The sequence below is a fragment of the Camellia sinensis genome, chromosome 7 (genome assembly GCF_055761805.1).
Source record: "Camellia sinensis isolate YWXY chromosome 7, ASM5576180v1, whole genome shotgun sequence".
NCBI classification, from domain to species: Eukaryota; Viridiplantae; Streptophyta; class Magnoliopsida; order Ericales; family Theaceae; genus Camellia; species Camellia sinensis.
Genome location: NC_138967.1, coordinates 189782106 through 189804742, shown reverse-complemented (window position 1 = coordinate 189804742; position 22637 = coordinate 189782106). Strand labels below are relative to the sequence as shown.

The 22637-nt window shown below is 34.6% G+C and overlaps 3 protein-coding genes across 4 annotated transcripts; 1 reads left to right on the top strand and 2 right to left on the bottom strand.

Annotated features, from left to right (window-relative positions):
• Positions 1–487: 487 nt before the first annotated feature.
• Positions 488–4160, bottom strand: LOC114280088 (syntaxin-52). 2 transcript variants are annotated; one of them, XM_028222416.2, is made up of 6 exons: positions 3920–4160; positions 2780–3001; positions 1781–1986; positions 1585–1685; positions 1408–1452; positions 488–844 (listed from the first exon to the last, which is right to left on the bottom strand). In XM_028222416.2, exons 2-6 carry the CDS (start codon positions 2995–2997, stop codon positions 713–715), a joined length of 702 nt encoding a protein of 233 aa, XP_028078217.1. In that variant the 5' UTR covers positions 2998–3001; positions 3920–4160; the 3' UTR covers positions 488–712. The 2 variants fall into 2 exon arrangements, with proteins under 2 accessions (XP_028078217.1, XP_082737767.1); XM_082881641.1 differs by lacking the exon at positions 3920–4160 and adding an exon at positions 3194–3232.
• A 7703-nt stretch (positions 4161–11863) lies between these two features.
• LOC114280089 (serine/threonine-protein phosphatase PP-X isozyme 2) lies at positions 11864–17230 on the top strand. Its single transcript, XM_028222418.2, has 8 exons — positions 11864–12279; positions 13902–14054; positions 14581–14643; positions 14722–14807; positions 15632–15707; positions 15837–16105; positions 16194–16272; positions 16944–17230. The coding sequence occupies exons 1-8, from the start codon at positions 11998–12000 to the stop codon at positions 16995–16997; spliced, it is 1062 nt and encodes a 353-aa protein (XP_028078219.2). The 5' UTR covers positions 11864–11997; the 3' UTR covers positions 16998–17230.
• Positions 17231–20084: 2854 nt separating this feature from the next.
• LOC114280092 (eukaryotic translation initiation factor 1A) lies at positions 20085–20933 on the bottom strand. Its single transcript, XM_028222420.2, has one exon. It carries the CDS (start codon positions 20648–20650, stop codon positions 20213–20215), a length of 438 nt encoding a protein of 145 aa, XP_028078221.1. The 5' UTR covers positions 20651–20933; the 3' UTR covers positions 20085–20212.
• Positions 20934–22637: the final 1704 nt, after the last annotated feature.

Genomic DNA, 22637 nt, shown 5'->3' with positions numbered 1-22637 from the left:
GAAACATTGAGCTAAATCACGCAAGGCTCCCAATGCTAAAAGGTGGGAAAAATACTCGCCCAAAAAAAGGTAGACAACGGGAAGAGAGAAAATAAGGGATGGAGGAGAACATTGATGTGTATTGAATTCAGAGGGTTATCGTGTAGCAGTGAGTTGTACTATGGAGCTGTTTTGGATAGAACAATAGTCAACTTTGAAAAGTTAGTTGTACTAATTGAGCTGTTTTGGATAGAATATAAGTGAACTTCGAAAAATCTCTCCCATCAATATGTATCTAACATGAAATACTTGGAAAAATCTCTCCCATCAATATGTATCTAACATGAAATTTTGCTACATAGTCCGGTATCAAATTCAAGATCTGATTGAAGTGGGGGAACAACTGAACAAAATTACTTGATTACAAGCTTTAGAAACCTAAGCAGTTAAGTTTGGCAGTCAATATATGATTGTGTGCTTGGACATTTTAAGAAATTGCAATCGAGAATGAGAAGCAAATTGGAACAAGATAAATAGTTCAGTGTTCAAGTGACACTTCGTCATTTGTTGTAACAAATTCATTTGATAAAACACCAGAACATAAATATTGCACCAGCAAAGGAAATCAGAAAACACATAATAAAAAAGTTTTTAACAATGCAATCACAAAAGCCACCCTCCACACCAAGACGCACAAACACATCATGGGAAAGATGTTTGTGTATTGTTTGTATTACAAGTATTTGACCAGCAAATATATGGTGGCGATCAGACCCACAATCCCAGCAACTGATAAAAGGAGGCACAGACACGAGCAACCACCTTTGGTGCGTTTATTTAAAATTGCCAGGTTCTTCTGTACTCGCTGTTTCCATGATCAAAAAGAAAAAGTAAGTTCCCAAATGGAATATTTTTACTTCATAAGAAAATAAAGCAATGCTCATCAAGATGCAAGTCATGATTCCAATAAGTATAATTTGTTTTTGTTCCCCTTCATTTTTTCAACCAAATGGAGTATGCATAGCCTGATTGTTTCAGAAGTCATTCTATAGTCTTCCCAAACTGTTAGCTGCTATGATAAATATTATAAAAAAATCTGAATTATTCATAAGATCACAAGTTTACTTAAATCACTTATAAAATATGATTATTCTTCATTTTTATGCTGAAGGCAATTGTTTTTCTCCACTAGGATTTGTTTTCATGTATTCCAGTACTGCTCATGATATCAATTCAATCTATTCCCAATTTCCAACACTCTCCCTGCCGAATTGAACTTATAAAGTCCCAATTCCATTACCATACATTGAACTACTAAAGATGCTAACAAAATTTCACCTAGGAAGTGCATCTCTAAACAGAAAGGATACGCATGCTAAACAAGGTTAGCATGATATTCAGAAAGTACATCACTAGGATGAGTATTACCTTTAATCGGGAATCTGTAACATCCACATGTTGGTCCAGGTTATCCTGCATGATGGGATAGCAAGTATCAACTTCAAGATCACAGTTCATTTCATTTTATTAACAAATCACTTCTGAGGGGAGGTCATGGATGAAAAGAGGCATGTACATAAATGAGCAAATAATAGAGAAACATACAATTAGTCTAGTGTGTAGGTCAAGTTCCTCATTGACCGCCAAAGCAATATGTTTTGTACTTATCACCGTCTCCTCCAATTTATCAAGGCCCTCATCTTGTTCTGCTTGGAAGACATACCAACAAAAATCTCCATGATACAAAAGCCAAATAAAATATCCAACAAATTTGATTATAAAGTAAGTTACAACAACTTGCCTTTCATTATTTGCCTTTGAAGTCCAACAACGCCATGGTTATCCAAGCCAGTTGTTCTGCTCATTGCATCAGCTGCCTTACTATCTGGCCCAAGCAAGCTGTCTCTGTTTGCAAAATTTGACATGTTCAATGTGGAGGCCATCTGATTTACTTTTGATCTCAAGTTTGCAAGCATATCCTTACGGCGATTCATCTCTTTCTCTGTTCTGTGTACAACAATATGAAGATTCAACAAAGATCCAAAGGCAACAATAGAAGCAACAATAACTAGACATTATTATACAATCACCTAATTTGATCAACAGAATATAAACATAGCAAATGAAGTGTAGCATGCTGATTACTTTAAAGGTTTTTTCAGAAGGAGAGTGCCAATCTAATCTTTCAAATTATTATACATCAAAATATCATCAGTAGTTAAGTAGTTTCAACCCATCTAAGGACCAATATCCATAAAAACAGCCCAAAATACTTAAAAGTACATATAGTTGTATAACATATAATGAACAAAAAAATAAAGATAAACAATCGACAGTGTTCATAAAATGATTCTCTCAACATTAAACTACCTATAGTGGAGGAGCCTAACGAAATAAGAGATACTTAATTTGTTGGCAAAGTAGGGCCTCATTTTCCTGAGTGATTTGTAAAATATTTTAAAAAATCCATTTGCAAAGTACATAGATTCCAAAGCATCAAATTCTTGAAACCTCCACAGGTATATAAACAAAAACCAGCAGCAGATTAAAAAAACTGCTCAACCAACACCTGACACAATGGAGGATCACATAAAAAACCAGCAGCTCAAAGGAGAAGCAAAGGTATATTTATCAAATAAATAAATAAATAAAGTAGAAGCAAAGGTATGTAGACAAAATGACTGAATATATTAAAGTTCCTGAAGGAAACTAAGGTGGATAAAATCCTTGCTCTATTGGGTTGTAGTATCAGGTCTTCCCTTAACTATGCCGATGCAATTATAGATTGAAGGCAACTTACAGAGGCTGTTTTCCAGGAAGCTTTCCAAGAAGGGACTGCAAGCTGTCAAGTCTAGTTCCCAATATTGTAATTTTTCTCCGTATAGCAGATGCATAACGTTGCCCTTCTGGTCCTGATGCAGATAAAGAACTCCTTTCGGAAATCATGCCATTTATATCATCCGCAAGTCTTGCTGCTTCATTATATTCCCTGACCCATGGGTCTGCAGAAGATGCCATTGATCTGAAAGAGACAAGAAAAATTAGTCTACATCTGATTTAATTGGAAGTACCTCAAATATATTAACCTTTTCTTTTTCCTTTTTTGTCAGGCTTGAAAAGAGAAAAACCAGTTTAATTGGCTATGGTTACCTAACACAGCCCTTCTCCTTTATACAGTCATGAAAAAGGTTATATGAAAATATTAAACACTAACCAGTGGATCTTGGCTCAGGTGATAAAAGTGGAGGCAGGTCTTAGGTTCAATTTTCGCATAGCCAAAAGTAAATAAAGAATAAACACAATAACTTCAACCAAACAAACAAAAAGAACAAAGAAAAAGTAGGACATAAGCCCAGTGTAACTACTCCAAAACTAAAATAAGATGAAGCAAATAACATGTAAAACAATAATGGAACAGAATTCAAGAGTATTTGTCAATTGTAATCTGGCCAATTCAGACATCATAATAACCTGATGTAAAAATCTTTACATGCATTTTTCCTGTTCTTATTTTATCAAAATACAAGTGTGCATATATACATATCCATACACATATATTTGCATGATTCCTTTATAAAATCAATGCCTTTGTATTTGATTTTGAATATCTAATAATGACTTCACTGCAAAGCAACACAACAAGAAAATTAAGAACCAAACAAGATAATTCACCAACAAATACAACCCACTAGCTTTAACCCAAATTGGGATCCCAATTCAAACTTCTATTAACACAAATTACAGCTGACAAGATATAGAATTTAGCTCTGAAACAGAGCAAATCAAACTTATCCACCAACCAAAAACAAGATAAACAAACAGATACACAATCTAAACCTAGGTTTCATCAATTCACATACCAATTACATTCACAATCAAGCTAGCATCAACCTATACCTTGAAATTGTACGATAAATATTGATGAAGAATAGATCGTTACCTCTTTGATTCGAATCAACAACAATTTGAATAGTGAAAATTGGGAATTGATGAGGATCGAACTAGGGTTTGAGAAGATTGGGGTGGTTACGTTTTGAAACTGAATTTTCAGAAAAGGAGGATTAGGACGGAGGTGACAACACGGCGCCACTATTAACAGGCGGAGTTTGTCCGGACACCTTGTCTTCTAGTAAATAAATAACAATCATTATAATACTCCAAATCCAATAAAAAATAGGATTAGACTTTTATAGTATCTAAAATAGTACTGTAGTAATAATAATAGCATGGGATCAGACTTCTATCTAATGGTTTAAGTTTTTTAGATTAAATTTTTTAAAAATTGAATTTTTTAATTTTCATATTTTTTTTATTTTTTGTGAATATTTTTAAAATTTTAAATTTTATTTTTATTTTTTTAGATGCACCTTAGATATATTTAAAAAGTAAAAAATTTATGAAAAAATATTTTAAAAAATAATAAATACATAAAAATATAAAAAATGTACTGAATTCTTGTATTTTTTGTATTTAGTAAATTTTTAAAAGATTTTTTTTACAATTTTTTTACTTTTTAGGTGTATTTATGTTAGGTGTATCTAAAAAGTAAAAAAATTGCTTAAAATAATAAAAAAATTCAGTAAAAACAAAAAAACACAAAAAATAAGAAGGTAGGATTTTTTGAAAAATGTTTTCTGAAAAATAAAAAAAAGAAAGCTGAATAATAATAACAATCACCATGTTTGTTTTTAATTTTTTGAAAATATTTTTAAAACATTTTATTTTTTTGTTTTTCATATTTTTTTTATTGAATTTTTTTTGATATTTTAAACAATTTTTTAAATTTTTAGACACACCTAACATAAATACACTTAGGCTTGGTTTGGGAAGTAGGTTGGCTTTTTGGCTTTTTGACTTTTTTGGCTATTTTAGCCTGGGCTAAAAAGCTTGGTTTGGGAAGGACTTTTTGGCTTTTTGGCTTTTTTGACTTTTTTTGTGAAAGAAGAATGTAATGATTATAGGTTGGATGTGATGTTTTGTTTGTTATGACTAAAATAGCCTATTTTGTTTTTTGTGGCTAAAATAGCCAAAAAAACCTAAAAATCAACTTGCCAAACAGAGGCTTAAAAGGTATAATTTTTGTGACAAAATTTTTAAAAAATTCACTAAATACCAAAAATATAAAAAATAAAAATAAAAAAAACGACAATTCAATATATTTTTCATATTTTTGTGTATTTATTATTATTTTTAAAAAAAAATCACAAATATTTTACTTTTTAGATGCATCTAAGTAAGTTGAATTTAAAAAAATGCTTAAAAATTTAAAAATATTAACTAAAAACAAAAAAGCACGAAAAATAAAAAACTCAATTTTCAGAAAACTGAAACCAAACACACTGAATGCTACATTCATCAAATTTGGTACGACTTTAATTACTTGAATTTGTTCATGCCGGCCATCCGACAAGTTGACTAGTCTATCGTCCAATCGGTGGTCTGTATGACAGGGTGTTGACCAAGGTAAGTAAAGGTGACAACCATAATTTGTTTAGCATAAATTCGGACAATTCAAACGACAATAAATTCGGTGGATAAATTATTTCTCTAATAGTAAATAGGATTATAGTCTTGGGAATTTTTTTAAAGTTTTCAAAAGTTGTTTTTAGTTTTAAATTTATATTTTTTCATTTTTTTATAAATTTTTAAAATATTTTAATCATTTTATTTTTATTTTTTAGGTTCATTTAATTTTGATTTACTTAATATATATATATATATATATATATAATTTATACACAATTTAAAATAAAAATAATAATTGAAAACAAAAAAAAAATCACGAAAAAAAAAAAAAATTCTAAAAACTAAGTTAAACAAAACAAGATAATCAATTTTTTTTTTCTAAAATTTAGAGAAATTACATTAAGTTCTCTTACAATTTTAATTCACAAAATATTTATTTTTCATCACACATTTGTTAGTTATATAGATAGAAAATTAATATTATCATATTTTTACACTCAAATGTAGATTTTTTAGTGTTTATTGTTGTATATTCACACAAATTGTATTAGTTTCGGTTGTTTTATCCTTACTAAAAGAGAGATCAAGATAATTATATTAAAATTATGAAACGTTTTATATTTTCTTTAAACCTTAAAAAGAGATTAGTGCAATTTATTCAAAATTTTAATACAAATTGGACATCCTTTTTTCCCCCTTCTTCAACAAGGACAACGCTGCTGGTGAAAATATACCTTTTTAAAAAAAAAATTATAACTTATTTTTTAATGTAGATACTCTATGAAATTTTTAAAAATAAATAAATGAAATTTTAACACATAAATTTGGTTATGTTAACACTAGTTTAAATAATAAAATTTCAATGTCACTGAGACTAATCACAATCACAAGGCTTTCCAAATTTTCATATCAAAATCGTTATAATTTTAAGGAAAATTTGGTCAAAACATTCTCATAATAAAATTTTAATGTATCAAGAATAAGTACAAAAAAAAATTCTTGAAAAGTCCAACACATACCATATTATCAAAATATTAAATTTTAAAATAATATAACTTTTGATATAGATGTTATAAAATTAATATTTCTAAAATTCTTTCATTAAGATCTATCAAATAAGATCCATATTGACTATGAAATTCTTAAAAAAAAAAAAATATTACCGTCAAAATTGATGTAAATAGTAACATGTTACTCTGACAATATTCTCTAACAAAAAATATATATATATTTTACTTTATCCTTAATTATGTGTTTTCTCTTTAGGAGAGTTTATGAAACAAAATAAATTGGACTGTCATTTTCACCAAACAAATGTCCAATGAAGGGATTTTGGCTAAATTTTTCTAATTTTAAATATGAAATCAAGTAAACAATAATCAAAATTGATATTTAAAAACTCAATTTACTTCCCCAAAAAAATGTGAAGTTAATTTTAGACCTTTTTTAATATATGTCAATCCATATAAATTGTTTTCAATATTGTAGAGGGGGGAGAAATTAAGACACTAACTTAATTATTAAAGTCCCTCAGTTAGGCAAATTTTGTCATTAAATGGACATGGGTCAAAGCGTAAGGAAAATAAGTCAACTAGAAAATCAAACCAAATCCGACATGCTTTGGGCCAAATGGGCCAAGAGCAAAGTATCAAAGAGAACTCGCTGAGGCACTACTTACCAAGGCCCAATTACTGAGGCCAACTCCACCTCAGTACCGCCATTTTTGTTATAGCGCCACCTTTTACACTTATTGAGAGGAAGAGAGCCGAAGCAACTTCAACCTCTGCAACTACCTATTGAAGTGTAGTTCTCCGCGGTGATAGCAACCTTTAAGGGAGATCTCCTCTATACAAAGTAATGTACAGATAATTGCCATTGATCACAGACCTAAGGCATTAGTAGCCTCACTACAAGAAAAATCACCTTTGGCGACTAAATTTTTAGTCGCCAAAGGTCCATTTTTAGTCGCTAAAAATCAAGTTTTGGGTTTCCCCGACTAAAACTTTTAGTCGTTGCCTTTGTCGCCAATAAATGGTCGCGGGAGGTATTGGCGACTAAACCTATTTTAGTCGGCAAAAAGGAGCCCTTTTAGCGACCAATAATTTAGTCGCCAATAGTGTTTTACACTTTTGAAAATCATACATTTACCGACTAACTTTTTAGTCGCCGAAGGTGTTTCCGTCAAAAAAAAAAAAAAAATCCCATTTTCTTGCTGTTTCTGAGTTTCAAACCGCAGCCATCCAACATTCCAAACCTTTAACAACACACTCCCTCCACTATGCCACTACACATCACATGAATATATATGAAATATATATTACTTATATAGTATATTATCCGATATTAATACAAAACAATATTTATAAATATAATTATTTTTATTCAAATATAATTTATGTAAAAAATAAATGATTTATTAAAAAAAATTTGGGCCACTTTTGGCGACTAAAATCAATTTTTAGTCGCCAATGCTATAATTATCGGCTACTAATTATTTTTTGTCGCTAAAAAATTAAGTTCCATTTAAAAATAAAGCAGTTTTGGCGACTAAATCTGTTTTTAGTCGCCAAAAATGTCACTTTTTGGCTACTAAACCTATTTTAGTCGGCAATTGTCAGTTTTTAGCTACTAATTTTTTTTTTGTAGCCAAAAACCTGCACATTCAGCGACTAACCTGTTTTTTAGTCGCTAAAACGAGCACCTTTGGCTACTAAATTGTTTTAGTCGGCAAAAACCATCACTTTTGGCGACGAAAATTGTGTTAGTCGCTGAAACCCATATAATAGGCGACCAAACTGATTTTTAGTCGCCAATACATATACATTTGGCTACTAAATGGTTTTAGTCGCCAAAAGTCTTCATTTTTGGCGACTAAAATGGATTTAGTCGCCATTTGTGCAACTTTCAGCGACGAAATTCATTTTTTTAGTCGCCATTGGTGCTTTTTGTTGTAGTGCCTAGAGATTATAATAGACCCGAAGCATGTATAGCTTGGCACTGATAGTAGGTCCCAATGCTTATTGGTTGGAGTTGATAGCAAACGTTAGAGGTACCAGTATATTGCAGCGACCCCGCGAAAATGAAAGCAGGGTAGCCTGAAAGTAAGAGACTTCATTTCCATTTACCTAGGTCAAAGACTTGCCTTAATTGCACAGGCAAAACCAATGAAGCCCTCTTGGACTTGGTACGAGACGTAACCCTTGGTCCATACCCTGGGAAGCTGGGGAGTTTGTGATTAGGTGACTAAGGGTGAAGGAGCCATTAAGATAGACACAAATATGGTTGATAGCAGGTCATAAACCCTGAAAATGCATGTATTAGGTAACCAAATTGAGAAGGCAAGTTCCGCAGCAACAGTAACACCTATCGAGGTTTATACCAAAAATATATATGTTGAGGCTCGTGTCAAACAAATAGTACAGTGGCACTTGTTGAGATTTTGTGCCAAGTAGATAGTACATATCAAAGGACACATGTCTACCAAGGCCTAGTGATTTAGGACAGAATATCCTGCAACACGTGTTGTTGCACTGCTTGACCACTTGGTATATTCTGGCACTAGGCAAAAGTCTATAAATATAACCTAATTCCCAAGATCTAATGAAAGAACTTCTTGGGATTTGGAAGGATATGTTGCTCATTTGCACTGTCACATTTTTTTCCTGAATCACTTGCTCCACTCTCACCTGATTACTCATTCTCTAACCTTTTCATATTATTAACTCGCTAACATAATTTTGTCTCTCTAAATGATACTATTATTACTATTCATTTAAAACCCTATAGATATACATAAAAAAAATTGTTTGTGTAACCAACCTTTACTTTTTATATTCCACAAACATAAAATATTTGATCAACCTCCAATACGATATTGTTATTACCCTCAATCACCAGTACCACAACCATTGTCCAATTAATAAACTTGGAAAAGATAAAAAAATTCCCACAATTTAGCTTACTACTTCATTTACTAAAATACAATCTTATATAATATTTGAATCTTCGTTTTTCTTTCAATTTATTTTTTTCATACTGTCACACCTTGTCTCCACTATCGACCACCCATTATCTTCCACCATATAGTTGAACCACCTTCCCTATTATAGCTCACGATTATTGGTTTTTCATTCTTTCAAAATGAAAATCTAGAAATCCCCTAGATGTTGATTTGTGATTATGTATCAATTTTAAGCAGTATATAACAATCCCAATCAAACAATCAAGACAAATCGACACAACGATTTTACGTGAAAAAAACCACAATTGGACACCTCAAATTGTGAAAAAAAACCATGGGCAACAGTCACAAAACAATCCACTAAGAAGATATAAAGGAATTACACATGTATACTCTCAATTACCTAGCGAATCCACGCCCGAATTGAACCAACCTCTATGTATCTCTTCAAACCCCGTCTTCGCCTCGGAATTGTCTTGACGATGAGCCACTCCGGAATCCACCAAAGCTTCAGGCTTGAATTCTTCAGAATCCACCGAAGAACAACTCTCTCTTTTGTGTAGAATAAACAAACAAACCTTTGATGTATGCTTTTTAAACCATGAGTTGAATACTCAATGAAACATCAAAGAAAACTAGAAAATATCTCCAGATATAAACCCTAGAACCCAAGAAGAAGATCTGGAGAAGTTATCCTAGATTTGGACTGAAACACGTATTTATAGAAAACTGTCCCGCAATCTCCGCTCGAGCTAACCTACGCTTGAGCGTGGAAAGTTCCGCTCGAGCGGGAAAAAACAACATCCAGTATTTTTGCAGGCGAATAAACTTCTGGAACTCAGCATTCTCCGCTCGAGCAGACAGGTAACTTGGAATGCATTTTTGTATTTTGCTTCGGGGGCGCTGCCCCTCGACCCCGCCGTGGTGCTGCCTCGGACCCGCCAAGGGGCGCTGCCCCTTCGACCCCCGCGAACTGACCAGGTGGCTCAATCCCCGTCATAATCAGCAAAGTGGCAATCTTGAAAGTATTAACATCACAAACTGCTCTACAAAGCACAATTCGGGTTGGATTCGCATCTAAAAACTCATAGCCTTACTGAAATAAAAAGTACGAAAATAAAGACAACTGAAAGGAGTTTTGTCAAACGGGATTGCCAAGAATAAAAACCTAACACAAAATATTTCCAACACATAATTATTCAGGTAAACTACTATCACATGTCACAAATCATGGCCCACCATATTTCTATTCACTTTTCCTTATTTCACATACCGTAAACCATTGACATTGACCACCTCTCACGACCTATCATTTTATCTCAAACTGCTCTTCACTCCTTACAATTCATAGCATACTATCTCAATCACTATATTTCCTTACAATTGTCATATGTCTTTAACAATTACTACCTCTCATGACCCATACTTATTTTCTACCATTCATCTATACCATAAACTACTACTACATTCTCACGATCCATTATATTCTCATTCGCATAGTTTTTACTCGCATTCATTTTACAAATAACCTCCCCACCACACCAACGACGCATACTCATTATAATTATTTATTTTCATTCCAAAAATTGAAGTTTATTTTTTATATTGGTTGGGCTTTGATATTGTTTTAGGATAATTTTGAGATAGGCACGAATTAAGGAGCAAAGTATTTAAATAAATAAATAAAAAAATGCTTAAGGACTAAGAGCATCCCCAGCAAAGTCCTTAAATCATTTCCTTACCTATTTTAGGGGTTGGATCTCTCTTTATACCATCCTATCGGCTCCTTTATAAGCCACCATAAACTAATATTTGCTACAGTTACTCCTTATTTGTAGGGAGTCACTGTAGGTCCCTTATACCTAACAGTGGTCGTCTACCTCGATGTCCTAGATAAGTAATTTGGGCAAAACTTGCTTCCCTGATCGTTCACCCGGATATCTGGCCGGTTGACCACCTAAACATCCGGCCGGTCGACCGCTCCTATCCTGCTTTGTCTCCTCTGTCCATTCTCAATCCTTGAATGTCTTCTCTCTCTCTCTCCCTATATATATATATATATACATATTTGTACATATATGACAATTCCAGAATTGGAAGGTCTTCTCTTGAATATCTTATCTCTCTCTCCTCAAACTTTGAATGTCTTATTTTTCTCTGTTCTGTCCATCATTTCCATTTTCATAGATAGGTGAACACCATCCCCAGTAAATTCAATAAGAAGATGAAAAAGCGAAAGAATAGGGAAAGAATATTTTAATAATATTTTAGAGAAAGAATATGGAGTTTGATGGAAAAAATAAATGAAAAAGTAATTCTTAAAATAGAGAATGAATTTTTTAATAATATTTTAGGGTAAAATTTAGGTACACTGCTGGGATGCTCTCATATGAGAAACATAATTTTTAAAAACTATTGGATAAAGTGAGAAACTACATTAGGATCAATGTTTTGTTTAAGGACCAAAATGAAAAATAGACTATACTTTAGGGTGGAAAATGTAATTTACCAAAAAAAAAGAAAAAAAAAAAAAAGACACCACAGCGCGGGCTAGAGAGCGCGGGTTGCGAAAACCTGAGAGTATATATGCAATGGCTGTGGAAAAAAAATGGCTTGAAATCCAACTGGGCTGGTTTCTATACTCTCCCAGGAAGAGAGGGGTAGTGAGAGAAACTAGAGAGAGAGAGAGAGAGAGAGAAAGGTGTAACAGAGGAGACCAAACGAAGACGAAGATGTCAGACCTAGACAGTCAAATTGAGCGGCTGAAGAAGTGCGAGCCTTTGAAAGAGTCCGAAGTCAAGTCCCTTTGCCTCAAAGCCATGGAAATCCTTGTCGAAGAGAGCAATGTTCAAAGGGTCGACGCACCTGTCACTGTAAGGGTGATAAAAAACATGCTCTTTTTTATACTCTGCTCGTGTATATATGTTAATTGCCCTTAAATCTTAAATGGGTTTTGTTCTGTTTGGCTTATTGTAGTTGGGCTAGTAGTGATTTAGCATTTAATCATTTGATTTGTGTTGATTATGTTTTCGGAATCGATCAAGATTTATGTATTAATTTTGGAGATTTTTGTTAAGAACTTAATAAAAAGAAAAGAAAAGGAAGAATTGGAGTTTTTATTGGGATTGGGAATTGGGTTTCTGTAAAATATCCTTTTCTTGAAAATGTGGTAGTTGAAACCCTCCTCCCCCAATCCTCCGGAGCAACTTGTTTAGCGGGGAATGGGTGTCTGAAAATGCAGAATATCTTTTTGATGGGGCTGATATTTAATTGGACTTAAATGAACTGCAAGAATACAGTGGCTATTTGGTTATAACTTATAATTGTTTCAAGTAAAAACAAGTAAAGTTCATAGGGTCTGATAGGAAGAGAATGTCATAGTTTTTAGTTGAATGATCAAAACTCTATGCTATTGATGTGTAATTTTCTCCTTTTTATGCTTGTTGTTTCTTTTGTAATTGAATTTTGAATATTTAGGATATTGGAAATCAATATTCAGAAGTTATCATGTTAACATAGACCTCAATACAACACTTTCAAGTAAGTGGAGAAATATAGTGGAACCTAAAAATTTTAACCGACAAGTAGCCCAAGTATACACCATAGACCTGAAAGACTCAATGTAGGATAGATTAGGAAACTACGCTAATATTGCATACAACCAAATTTTCTGGTGGGTTACACCGTTCTAGACTTTTAGTCATGGAAAGAGTTTGGGTTCTACAAGTAGAAAGTTTCTAAAGATTCGAGATGAATAGGTAAGATTTGGGTTGATTTTTAAGAGGGCTGTTTGCAGGTTTTAGGAAAGTGGTTGGTAAAAGGTTAGGACAAGAAGTAATTTTTTGCATGCGTAGGAAAAAGAATTATGGCATTTCCTATTTTGTGTTCCACACACTTAGCCAAACTAAGGTGACAATGCTATTGTTCATTATAGTAGACTTGTTAGAATTTGTTATATTGACTAGGAGTATACAAAAAAATTTGAACACTCAATTGATTACATTGTTAATTTCAGTTTCCAATTTCCAACTTCTTGTTTAAAACCACATATTTACAGATCTTGTGCCACAAGTACATGATTGGATTGGATTGATATTACGAACTTATAGAGCTTACTTGATGTGGCATTTCGTGATGGAGGTTTTGATTATGTAACATGCACGTGAACCCTGAGAATGTAGGCTCAGAAAACAGGACCTCCTATCCATTAATGATAAAGACTTCAGTTACAATATTTCTAAGTTTGTTATGTTCTCTCTTATCTATTTCTTAAGTAAGCAACAAAAAGGCATTTATTTGGTGATTTCCTTGTTATGTAGTTAATAAATTTGAAATTGCTTCACGTGCCTAATAGTGATTTTTGGGTGGTCTTTGAAGATCTTGCATTCCCTAATGTTACTCCATTGGCTAGATAATTGTGTTATGTTGTTTTTATTATTGAATTGATGTTCACAATTTCGGCTTATAGGTAATATTTGACTCTGTTTTCTTATAGATATGTGGTGACATCCATGGACAGTTTTATGACATGAAAGAACTTTTCAAAGTGGGAGGTGATTGCCCAAAGACTAACTACTTGTTTCTTGGAGATTTTGTTGATAGAGGATTTAATTCTGTTGAGACATTTCTGCTTCTACTAGCCCTGAAGGTATTATTCATCATATTTTTTAAGCCTTATCATTATCGTCTTTTAATTCTTTACCATTTCTAAGATTACCTAGTGAACATTATGTCACCGTACTAAGGCCTTGTTTGATTGTTTGGATTGAATATAAGGATTTGAGGAGGATATGTAATACTTAAAGATATAGTCTATTGGATGGGATATAATATGTTTAGGATATGATATGAATTATATATATTGTGAGATTACTTTTATTATGCTTGGTTATGGTAGGATATAGTATGAGATAAGAAGAGAATCACTGTTTTGACTGTTGGATGAAGACTAAATGGGTGGTGGGGGTGGTATTGCATATCCTCCCTTTTGAGGGATATGATATCCGGAGCAACCAAATACTGGATATAGGGAGACAATGTCCACCCTAACTGGCACATGTAAGATTGCAAAGCATTATTTGCTTACAGTTAACACGTATGTATGAGCTTGTTGATCTAGTTGTAATGTTTGTCTTATTTGTTTATTCTTCTTTCTTATTGTTTCCCTCTTCCAGGTCAGGTATCCAGATCGAATAACACTCATAAGGGGGAACCATGAGAGTCGCCAGATTACACAGGTTAAGCCTTACTAATTGATTTCTATTGTTTAAATACTTGTATGTGTAGGTAACTTATTGGCCTTCCTCTCTTGCCAGGTATATGGATTCTATGATGAGTGCCTACGCAAGTATGGTTCGGTGAATGTGTGGCGATATTGTACAGATATATTTGACTACTTAAGGTTTGTTGAGTTCCGTTCATGGACATGGGGCACCTGTCGTAAAAACCATAGATAATTTTTGGCAACAGCGAGTGATTGGGGTTACATTTGTTAGTGACTGTTGGAGCTATGGCAATCCAAGTGTTCACTATCTTGTTGCCTAATCATTCTTTGCCTTCTGAGTGGTCAGACAGAAAAGAATGTGGTCCATATGTTATTCAGTTAGATATTTAGCATCAAAAACTTGAGTTGGTGCTTCAATTAAGAAATTTTAGACCATGAGAGCAATTGAATGACTCTCATTCATGCTGGTGAAACTTGATGACTACTTTGTACCAAGGGAACTCCCTACTTTTTCTGTATAGCCTTGGTAGGTTACTCATATTTTAGTTGACAAATAAAACCCGTGTTTGTGTCCATTGATATCAATACCCCTGTTTGTGCCAACAGAACAGGTGCCCTGATTTTCAATTTTCCTTATTATGGTGTGTTTGGAAGCACGTAAGCCTAACTTTCAACTGAACTTTTTGCTTTGAAATTTTAGTACTCTCCTGTTTGTGCCATGTTGTACTGTCATGGGTTTAGAAGTTTTGCTACTAAGCAATTCTTAAAAGAAGGCGATGACACCTTTCTTTGAGAAACAGAAGGAAGCCATGAGTTAGTTCTTTCATGGTCAATATTATCTCTGTAACATTCACAACATCTCCTTAAAATTGCATCTAAAAGGGGACATTATCATTACTCTTGAGGCTTTGTTTAGGTTGCTTCCAAACACAACCTTGATTTAGGTTCAATTTTTTTGTCTTCACTTGTGATTTTTGAATTCCAATGGTGATTCTCTACAGTCTGTCTGCTCTTATTGAGAACAAGATTTTTGGTGTTCATGGGGGCCTTTCTCATAACATTTCCACATTGGACCAGGTCTGATAACTCATCCCATATAATTTGGTTGGTTTGTTCTCTTAAATTATATTTTGTTCCTATTTTATTTGCATTTTTCTATTGCCAATCAAACTTCTTTTTGGTTGTTAACATGAACCACTCGGCCAGATCCGATCAATTGATCGAAAGCAAGAAGTACCCCATGATGGTGCCATGTGTGACCTCCTATGGTCAGATCCAGAAGATATAGTTGATGGTTGGGCGTTGAGTCCCCGTGGTGCTGGTTTCTTATTTGGTGGCAATGTTGTTGATATTTTTAACCATGCAAATAACATTGACTATATATGTCGTGCCCATCAGTTGGTAATGGAAGGTTTTAAATGGATGTTCAACAACCAGATAGTTACTGTGTGGTCTGCTCCAAATTATTGTTACAGGTGACTACTGATTTGGACTATTTTCTGTCTCTCTTGTTCAAGAGTTTTTATATATATATATATATATTAATTCTCCGTTACGTTGCAGATGTGGTAATGTAGCTGCGATTCTCAAGCTGGATGAGAATCTTGACAAAGAGTTTCGCGTGTTTGAAGCAGCACCGCAGGTTTGTTTATGTCTGGATTGTAAAATTGATTGCATTTTCTGTTATCTACATATCATGGCCTACAGGAACTGGAGAACCTACACCATGTGCACAGGATTTTGTCTATTTTCTTTGGTACAAGTTACTTATCAAAACAAACTAGCGATGATGATGATGAATAATAATAGGAGAGTAGAACTTTATTCGTGTTGGCTGCATGTTACTCTTAAAAATTACTGAGGAGGTGGCTATTGGATGCATTCAATGGATGAAAAGAGGGGGAAAGAAAATTGCACAATCTGTATCACAGAATTTGTATTATGAGAAATGCCACACAAACAAGAAAAACATTCAGAAAACTTGTACAAAATGATATAGTTGCATCGTGGGCCTATCATTTCAAAACAAAAAACCCATCAAGATGACTATTAATTGCAAAATTACCACTGTCAGATCGTTCCGTATGAAATTTTTTGTAATAGTTGTTTCCTTTGTAAAATAGGAAACTGGCAATGCTCCCAAGGATAGGTTTTAAGCACTCATTGACATGATCTATGATTGCACAATTCTTGAATGGCTTGACTCCTGAATATATTTGGCTAGTCAAATTGAGAGGCTCTTATTGCATTTTTGCCTTGCATTCTTCCTTTATGACTTATTTTGGTGCATTAAGAGATTACTGTAAAATGCAGGAATCCAGAGGGGCTCCTCCTGTCAGAAAACCGGCACCAGATTACTTTCTATGAAATTGGGTTGATTCAGCTTTACCTGTTTGTCATCCAATATGCTTGAATTCGTCAACATGATTATAAAGTTGTGCCATGTGAGGATAACCTCTTTTTTTTTTTTTTTTGCTGGTCTAAGAATATAACCTCTGTTGGGTTTTTGATCAGTTTTGTCTGATAGGTTGCTTTGTCATTTGAACTCATTTGTATGTTTTGACTTTTTATTGCTGGTAATAATAGCGTGTTACGTAGTATGTCATGTGCCAATAAACTCATGTAAGATGAAACCTGGCTCCCAATCTGCGGAAGTAGAAGTGGCAAAAATTGAGAGCAGGTAAATAATCCATTGACAGCACCATCCATGAGCTCTTTCAATGAACAATGTATTGACTAGATTGGGGCAAATCAGCTCCATACAGAAACGAACCACCAATTTACAGATCTTACTAACCATAGAATTTGGCGAGCAGCGCCAAATCTTTCTATCGATTGCTTTTTTTTTGCCTCTGTCACTAGCGAAGTGCCCGTGGTTACAGTTTATATTTGGTTACTTGAAGCTTTGTAGAGACGCCCAAGCCACGACAGGCTCTGTTATCTTGGTAGAGTTTTTAAAATTTTCAATGCCTATTTTACAAAGCAACACTTTGTTTCACTCCTTTCATGCCATTGCTATAATAAACTTCAAAAGCAACAGTTACCAACCCATTTTTTTAATTTTATATAGATTTCCCTGTGCGAACATGATTGATTTTTCATCGTTTCAATTGAGCTTTCAATGTGCTCGCCTGGACAATATCTTGGCATGAGATTCAACTTCATTAAACAGGCAGTTTAAATCTTTCACACATCTTGTAAAAGGTAAAAAAGCGGGCAGTTCATAATCATTATCACCGTTTAATTTGTATGCAACAAATGCAGCAGAACTTTAGCTCCATGAAATTCAAAGCAAGGCATGCAGGAATATGTATTGGCGTTGTAAATTCATATTGCAAAAACCTTTTGGCACATGTTATATCACTTCCTGTATCCAATACATAATAAGTCTAGACCACAAGATATTCAAATCCTCTCTTGGAATCCTTGAAGCTGAATTTCATTCAAAAGGTGTACAAGCCATCATGACAGGTTCAACACTGTAGATAATACAACCAGAGAGACCCTGGCTCTTTTGCTGGAAGGGCATTGGGTCCATTAAGATTTTTAAACAAACCTAAGAGAAACTTGCAGACCATCAATAACGATTAATCAGGTGCTCAAGCAAAAAGTAAGAAGTTTTCAGTTTGCCTACTATCAGTTAAACTTCCACAAAACACATAATCCAGTAGTCTAAAGATGTTCATGAATTTCAAATTTCCATAGAACATATAATCCGGTAGTCAGAAGATGTTACTGAATTTCAATCCAAGAAATAAGAAACTTGGATTAAACTCCATGGTAAACAGCTTCCACTGCAGCCATTATTACTCTAATAGAAAACACATAGACACCCCCGCCTTTTTGAGCGGTGCATTCACATGCCAGATTTGACTTTACATACTCAGTCGTGAATTATCAAAGTCTAAATTTAGCAATATATCGAAATCTTTCCCACAAGTCATCGGATTCCATTTTTATCAAGGGACATACTGAGGGACTATGGATATCCGAATGACTAAATGAGTTAACCCAAGTATTGCCAAAAAGAGGCTGAGTCACTAAACTGATCTGTTATTACCAAAAATTTTGGTTTGGGAGTTTATGTACAAAAGGAAAAGTCATTGATTGTGAGCACCCTTTTCACCCAAACTAAAATATTGGGCTCCACTAGTTCCTTTTTATGAGATCAATTTCTATATTTAATTCCACACACTCATTGTTATTCACCTATTTCTTTTAAACTAACCTACCTTCTATGTGATTCACACAATATAGATTATACTAACTTCATTAGAATGCTTTTAGGCTTATAAATCTTTGTTGAACCCAAGTTAAGAAACTTGCCAAAATGGGAAGCATTCTAAAAATGGAAACTTTCTAAAATAAACAAAAAATAAGCATTCTAATTAATAAGTATAATCTCCAATCATTCATTTCTATCAAATATACACATATGACAAGTAAAGATATGCTAATAATGAAGAATATGCCTAAATACTAAAAAATATGGCATCAATCCAGAAAGTCTATCAACAGCTCATGAGGAGCGCCACACTATGAATGCAACATTCTCATCATCGGGGAACACCCGAGGGTGCCAGAGTGTTAGGTCTAGTTAAAACGTGGTGTCTAGACATATTTTGTTCAATTGACGACATACAAGTTCAAGCACAAAAGGAAATCCAAAAACCAGTGCACACAACTACATATTAATGCCATGGGAACATGCTCAGGTTAATCTCCACAAGATGTTCAATAACACAACAGTGCATGCTCCACTGAATTCTTAGCAAGTCAATATCTTTACACAAAATACAATAGTAAAAACATAAAGCATGGCATAATATGGGAAAGAAAGCATAACAAAAGTTAGCAACTCCTGGTCTTACATTAGATAGCCTTAGACTCCAAATACATGAAATCAATGTATTGTAAACATGAATAAAACTGATGAAAAGTATATCCAAAGTTCACTTCTTTCTGGTTTGTTCTTATGTAAGTTGGAATAAAACTTTTCAAATTATCAAATTTTAATTAAATAGGGACAATAAAAATACTCAATTTCATGCAAACACTTATTCCATAAACTAAACCATCATCGATCAAGAAAAGAGAGTTTCGACAAACCCCAGATCTCCAAACTGTCAAACTCAATATAAATATCAATGAATTAATATACCAGAAAAATTAAAAAATTTCAATACCATCAAAGCAATTCGATGTGAAGACAACAAAATACTCGCAAACACCTATTCCATAAACCATCAAGGATCAAGAACAGAGAGTTTCCAATCAACAAACCATCAAATTTGATATATTATCAATGAATTACTATACTACAAAAATTAATAATTACCCACACCATCAAAGCACTTCAAAGTAAAGAGAAGAAAGTAGTATTCTAGGCTAATCTACTATAAATTCAATCAAATTCAACCAAGAAACCCAAACCCATATCACAACAACACTAAATAAGCAAACCTTTCAACTATATATCTCATAATAAACCATCATCACAATCATAACTAACACATCCAAAAGAAAAAAAGAAAAAAAAAGGGAGGAGTCGATTGATTTATTTAACAAACACAAACCATAATTCAGATCTTGTCAATATCCTCATCCTCGAACTCAATATAATCATCACCAGCACCATCGTCCTCCTCATCGAGCCCACCAGCAATACCCTCATTGAGCCTCGTATTCTCTGGCAATTCACCGTAAGCCTTCAAGAGCCTAGCTTCATCAGGCATGTATTTGAGAATCACATCGGCCTTATCATCCTGATAGTCTCTGAGTCCGACGAGGATGATATCGCCAGCTGCGATCCAGACCTTCTTGTGCATCTTGCCTCGGATGTGGCCGAGCCGCTTGGTTCCATCGATGCACATGGCTTCGCAGCGACCGTTTCCGAGCATTCGGAGGACCTGAGCGTATTCTTGGCCGTCTTCCTTGAAAACCAGCTCGCGCTTCTCATCATCGGCCTCGTTCTTGCCTCTCTTGCGGTTTTTGCCTCCCTTACCTTTGTTCTTAGGCATGGTTGCTGCTGTTGTTGATTCTAGAGGGAGAAAGAGAGTTGCGGGGAGAGAGAGAGAGGTGTGATCGAAACCCTAACCCTAGCTTTTCTTGTGTGGTGGGTGGTGATGGAATAAGTGGAATTTTGAATGAAGTCCCTGTGTTTTATAGTATTTAGAGGCGGTGTGAACAACTGTTTGGCTACGTGGAAGTTAGCACTCTTGAATGTGGATAGGTTTTTATTCTGCACTAGTTCAAAGCATCCCAGTAACCATGCTAATGCCTTGTTTGGCCACCTCCGCATTCTCCCCCATCTTCTCCCATTAGGATTGTGAATTTTTTTTTATTTTTATTATTATTTTGGTTGTGGTTTTCTTACCTTTTTCTTTTTGGAAAATTACATACTAGTAGGAGATAGAAACAAAATTACAAATACATAGGTGTTGTTTAGTAACACTTACGTTTTTAATTTTCTGTTTATATTTATAAAAATTTAAAAAATTCAAATAAAAACTTGTTTGGTAAAATTTTTGATTTATAAATCAGTGGTCTTAATTTATAAATTTTGCCAAAAAATGAAAACACAAAAAATGTGTTTCCATTTTGAGTTTTTAGTTTTTTTTTTTTTTATCACCCAACACTAGCCACCACCCGCCACCATTTTCCACCACCGTCTTCCGCCACCACCACCCACCACCGCCACCATTTTCCACCACCACCCAACCCCCACCACCACCTGCCACCACCACTCACCACCCACCTGCCACCACCACCCACCACCCGCCACCACTACCCACCCCTTGCCACTACTACCACCACCACCACTACCACCCACCACTCACCTGCCATCCACCACCCGCCACTACCATCCACCGCCTGCCACCACTAACCACCATCTACTTGCCATCACCACTCACCACCCACCCGCCCGCCACCACCACCACCACCACCCGCCACCCGCCACCACCACCACCATCACCCACTCGCCACCTACCTACCACCACTACTCACCACCACCCACTCACTACCACCCGCCACCGTCACTCACCCACTCACCCACCACCACCACCACCCGCCACCACCCACCACCACCTACCATCCGCCACCCACTTGCAACCACCACTCACCACCCGCTGCCGCCGCCATCACCACCACTACCCACTCGTTACCACCCACCACCCGCTACCGTCACTCACCCAACCACCATCACCACCCACCACCACCCGCCATCCGCCACCCACCTGCCACCACCACCCGCCACCGCCACCACCACCCACTCGCTACCACCCGCATCGTCACCCACCCACCTCCCACCATCACCCACCACCAGCTACCCACCACCCACCATCACCACTTTCCACCACCGTCTTTCGCCGCCACTTGCCACCACTTGTCATTTTTCACTCTTTTTTATATTTTTAAAATTTTTAAACATTTTGTCAATTACCAAACGCGTTTGTAGTTTATGTTTTTCTAAAAATAAACAAAAAATAAACAAAAAGCAGTTTATAAAATTTTTGTAAATATAAATTGAAAACGTAAACGTTACCAAACACACCCATAGAGAGTGTAAGTGATTTTATAGTAGGGTACAAGTGAAAATTTATGGGGTGTAAGCATTTGTTGGTATTTTTTTTTTTTTCTCCCTAATTTTTCCTTTCTTTTTTAAACAATTACTAATGAGAATAGCTTAAAATTTTGTAAAAATACATTTTTACTTTATAATTTTGTGATAAAAGTTAGCCTTACACATATTTTCATTCTTTTTTTTTTATCTAAAAATTTTATAATACACACTGCATTTTGAGGTGTACACGATATGCTCAGTTATAACATTTATAATATTTGATTATGACCCATTGTAGTATTACTCATGATTTATTGTGATATTAGTTAGGACATAGAGTGAATATTATTTTAGTTATGATAAAAAAAAATAACTTTAGTTAACTCTAAAGAGTTGGCCTAGTGGGTGTAGTTTAGGCCTAAGAGAGTGTTTCCTCCAAATCT

Bases quoted from the DNA above. Each gene is read 5' to 3' on its own strand.
- LOC114280088 (XM_028222416.2), bottom strand. From the start codon at position 2,997: ATGGCATCTTCTGCAGACCCATGGGTCAGGGAATATAATGAAGCAGCA. The intron at 1,686-1,780 runs GCAAGTTGTTGT...TCTTCCAAGCAG, and splicing joins TCAAAGGCAAATAATGAAAG to AACAAGATGAGGGCCTTGAT. The intron at 1,453-1,584 runs GTATGTTTCTCT...CCCATCATGCAG, and splicing joins ACCTACACACTAGACTAATT to GATAACCTGGACCAACATGT.
- LOC114280089 (XM_028222418.2), top strand. From the start codon at position 11,998: ATGGCTGTGGAAAAAAAATGGCTTGAAATCCAACTGGGCTGGTTTCTA. The intron at 15,708-15,836 runs GTCTGATAACTC...CCACTCGGCCAG, and splicing joins ACATTTCCACATTGGACCAG to ATCCGATCAATTGATCGAAA. The intron at 16,106-16,193 runs GTGACTACTGAT...GTTACGTTGCAG, and splicing joins GCTCCAAATTATTGTTACAG to ATGTGGTAATGTAGCTGCGA.
- LOC114280092 (XM_028222420.2), bottom strand. From the start codon at position 20,650: ATGCCTAAGAACAAAGGTAAGGGAGGCAAAAACCGCAAGAGAGGCAAG.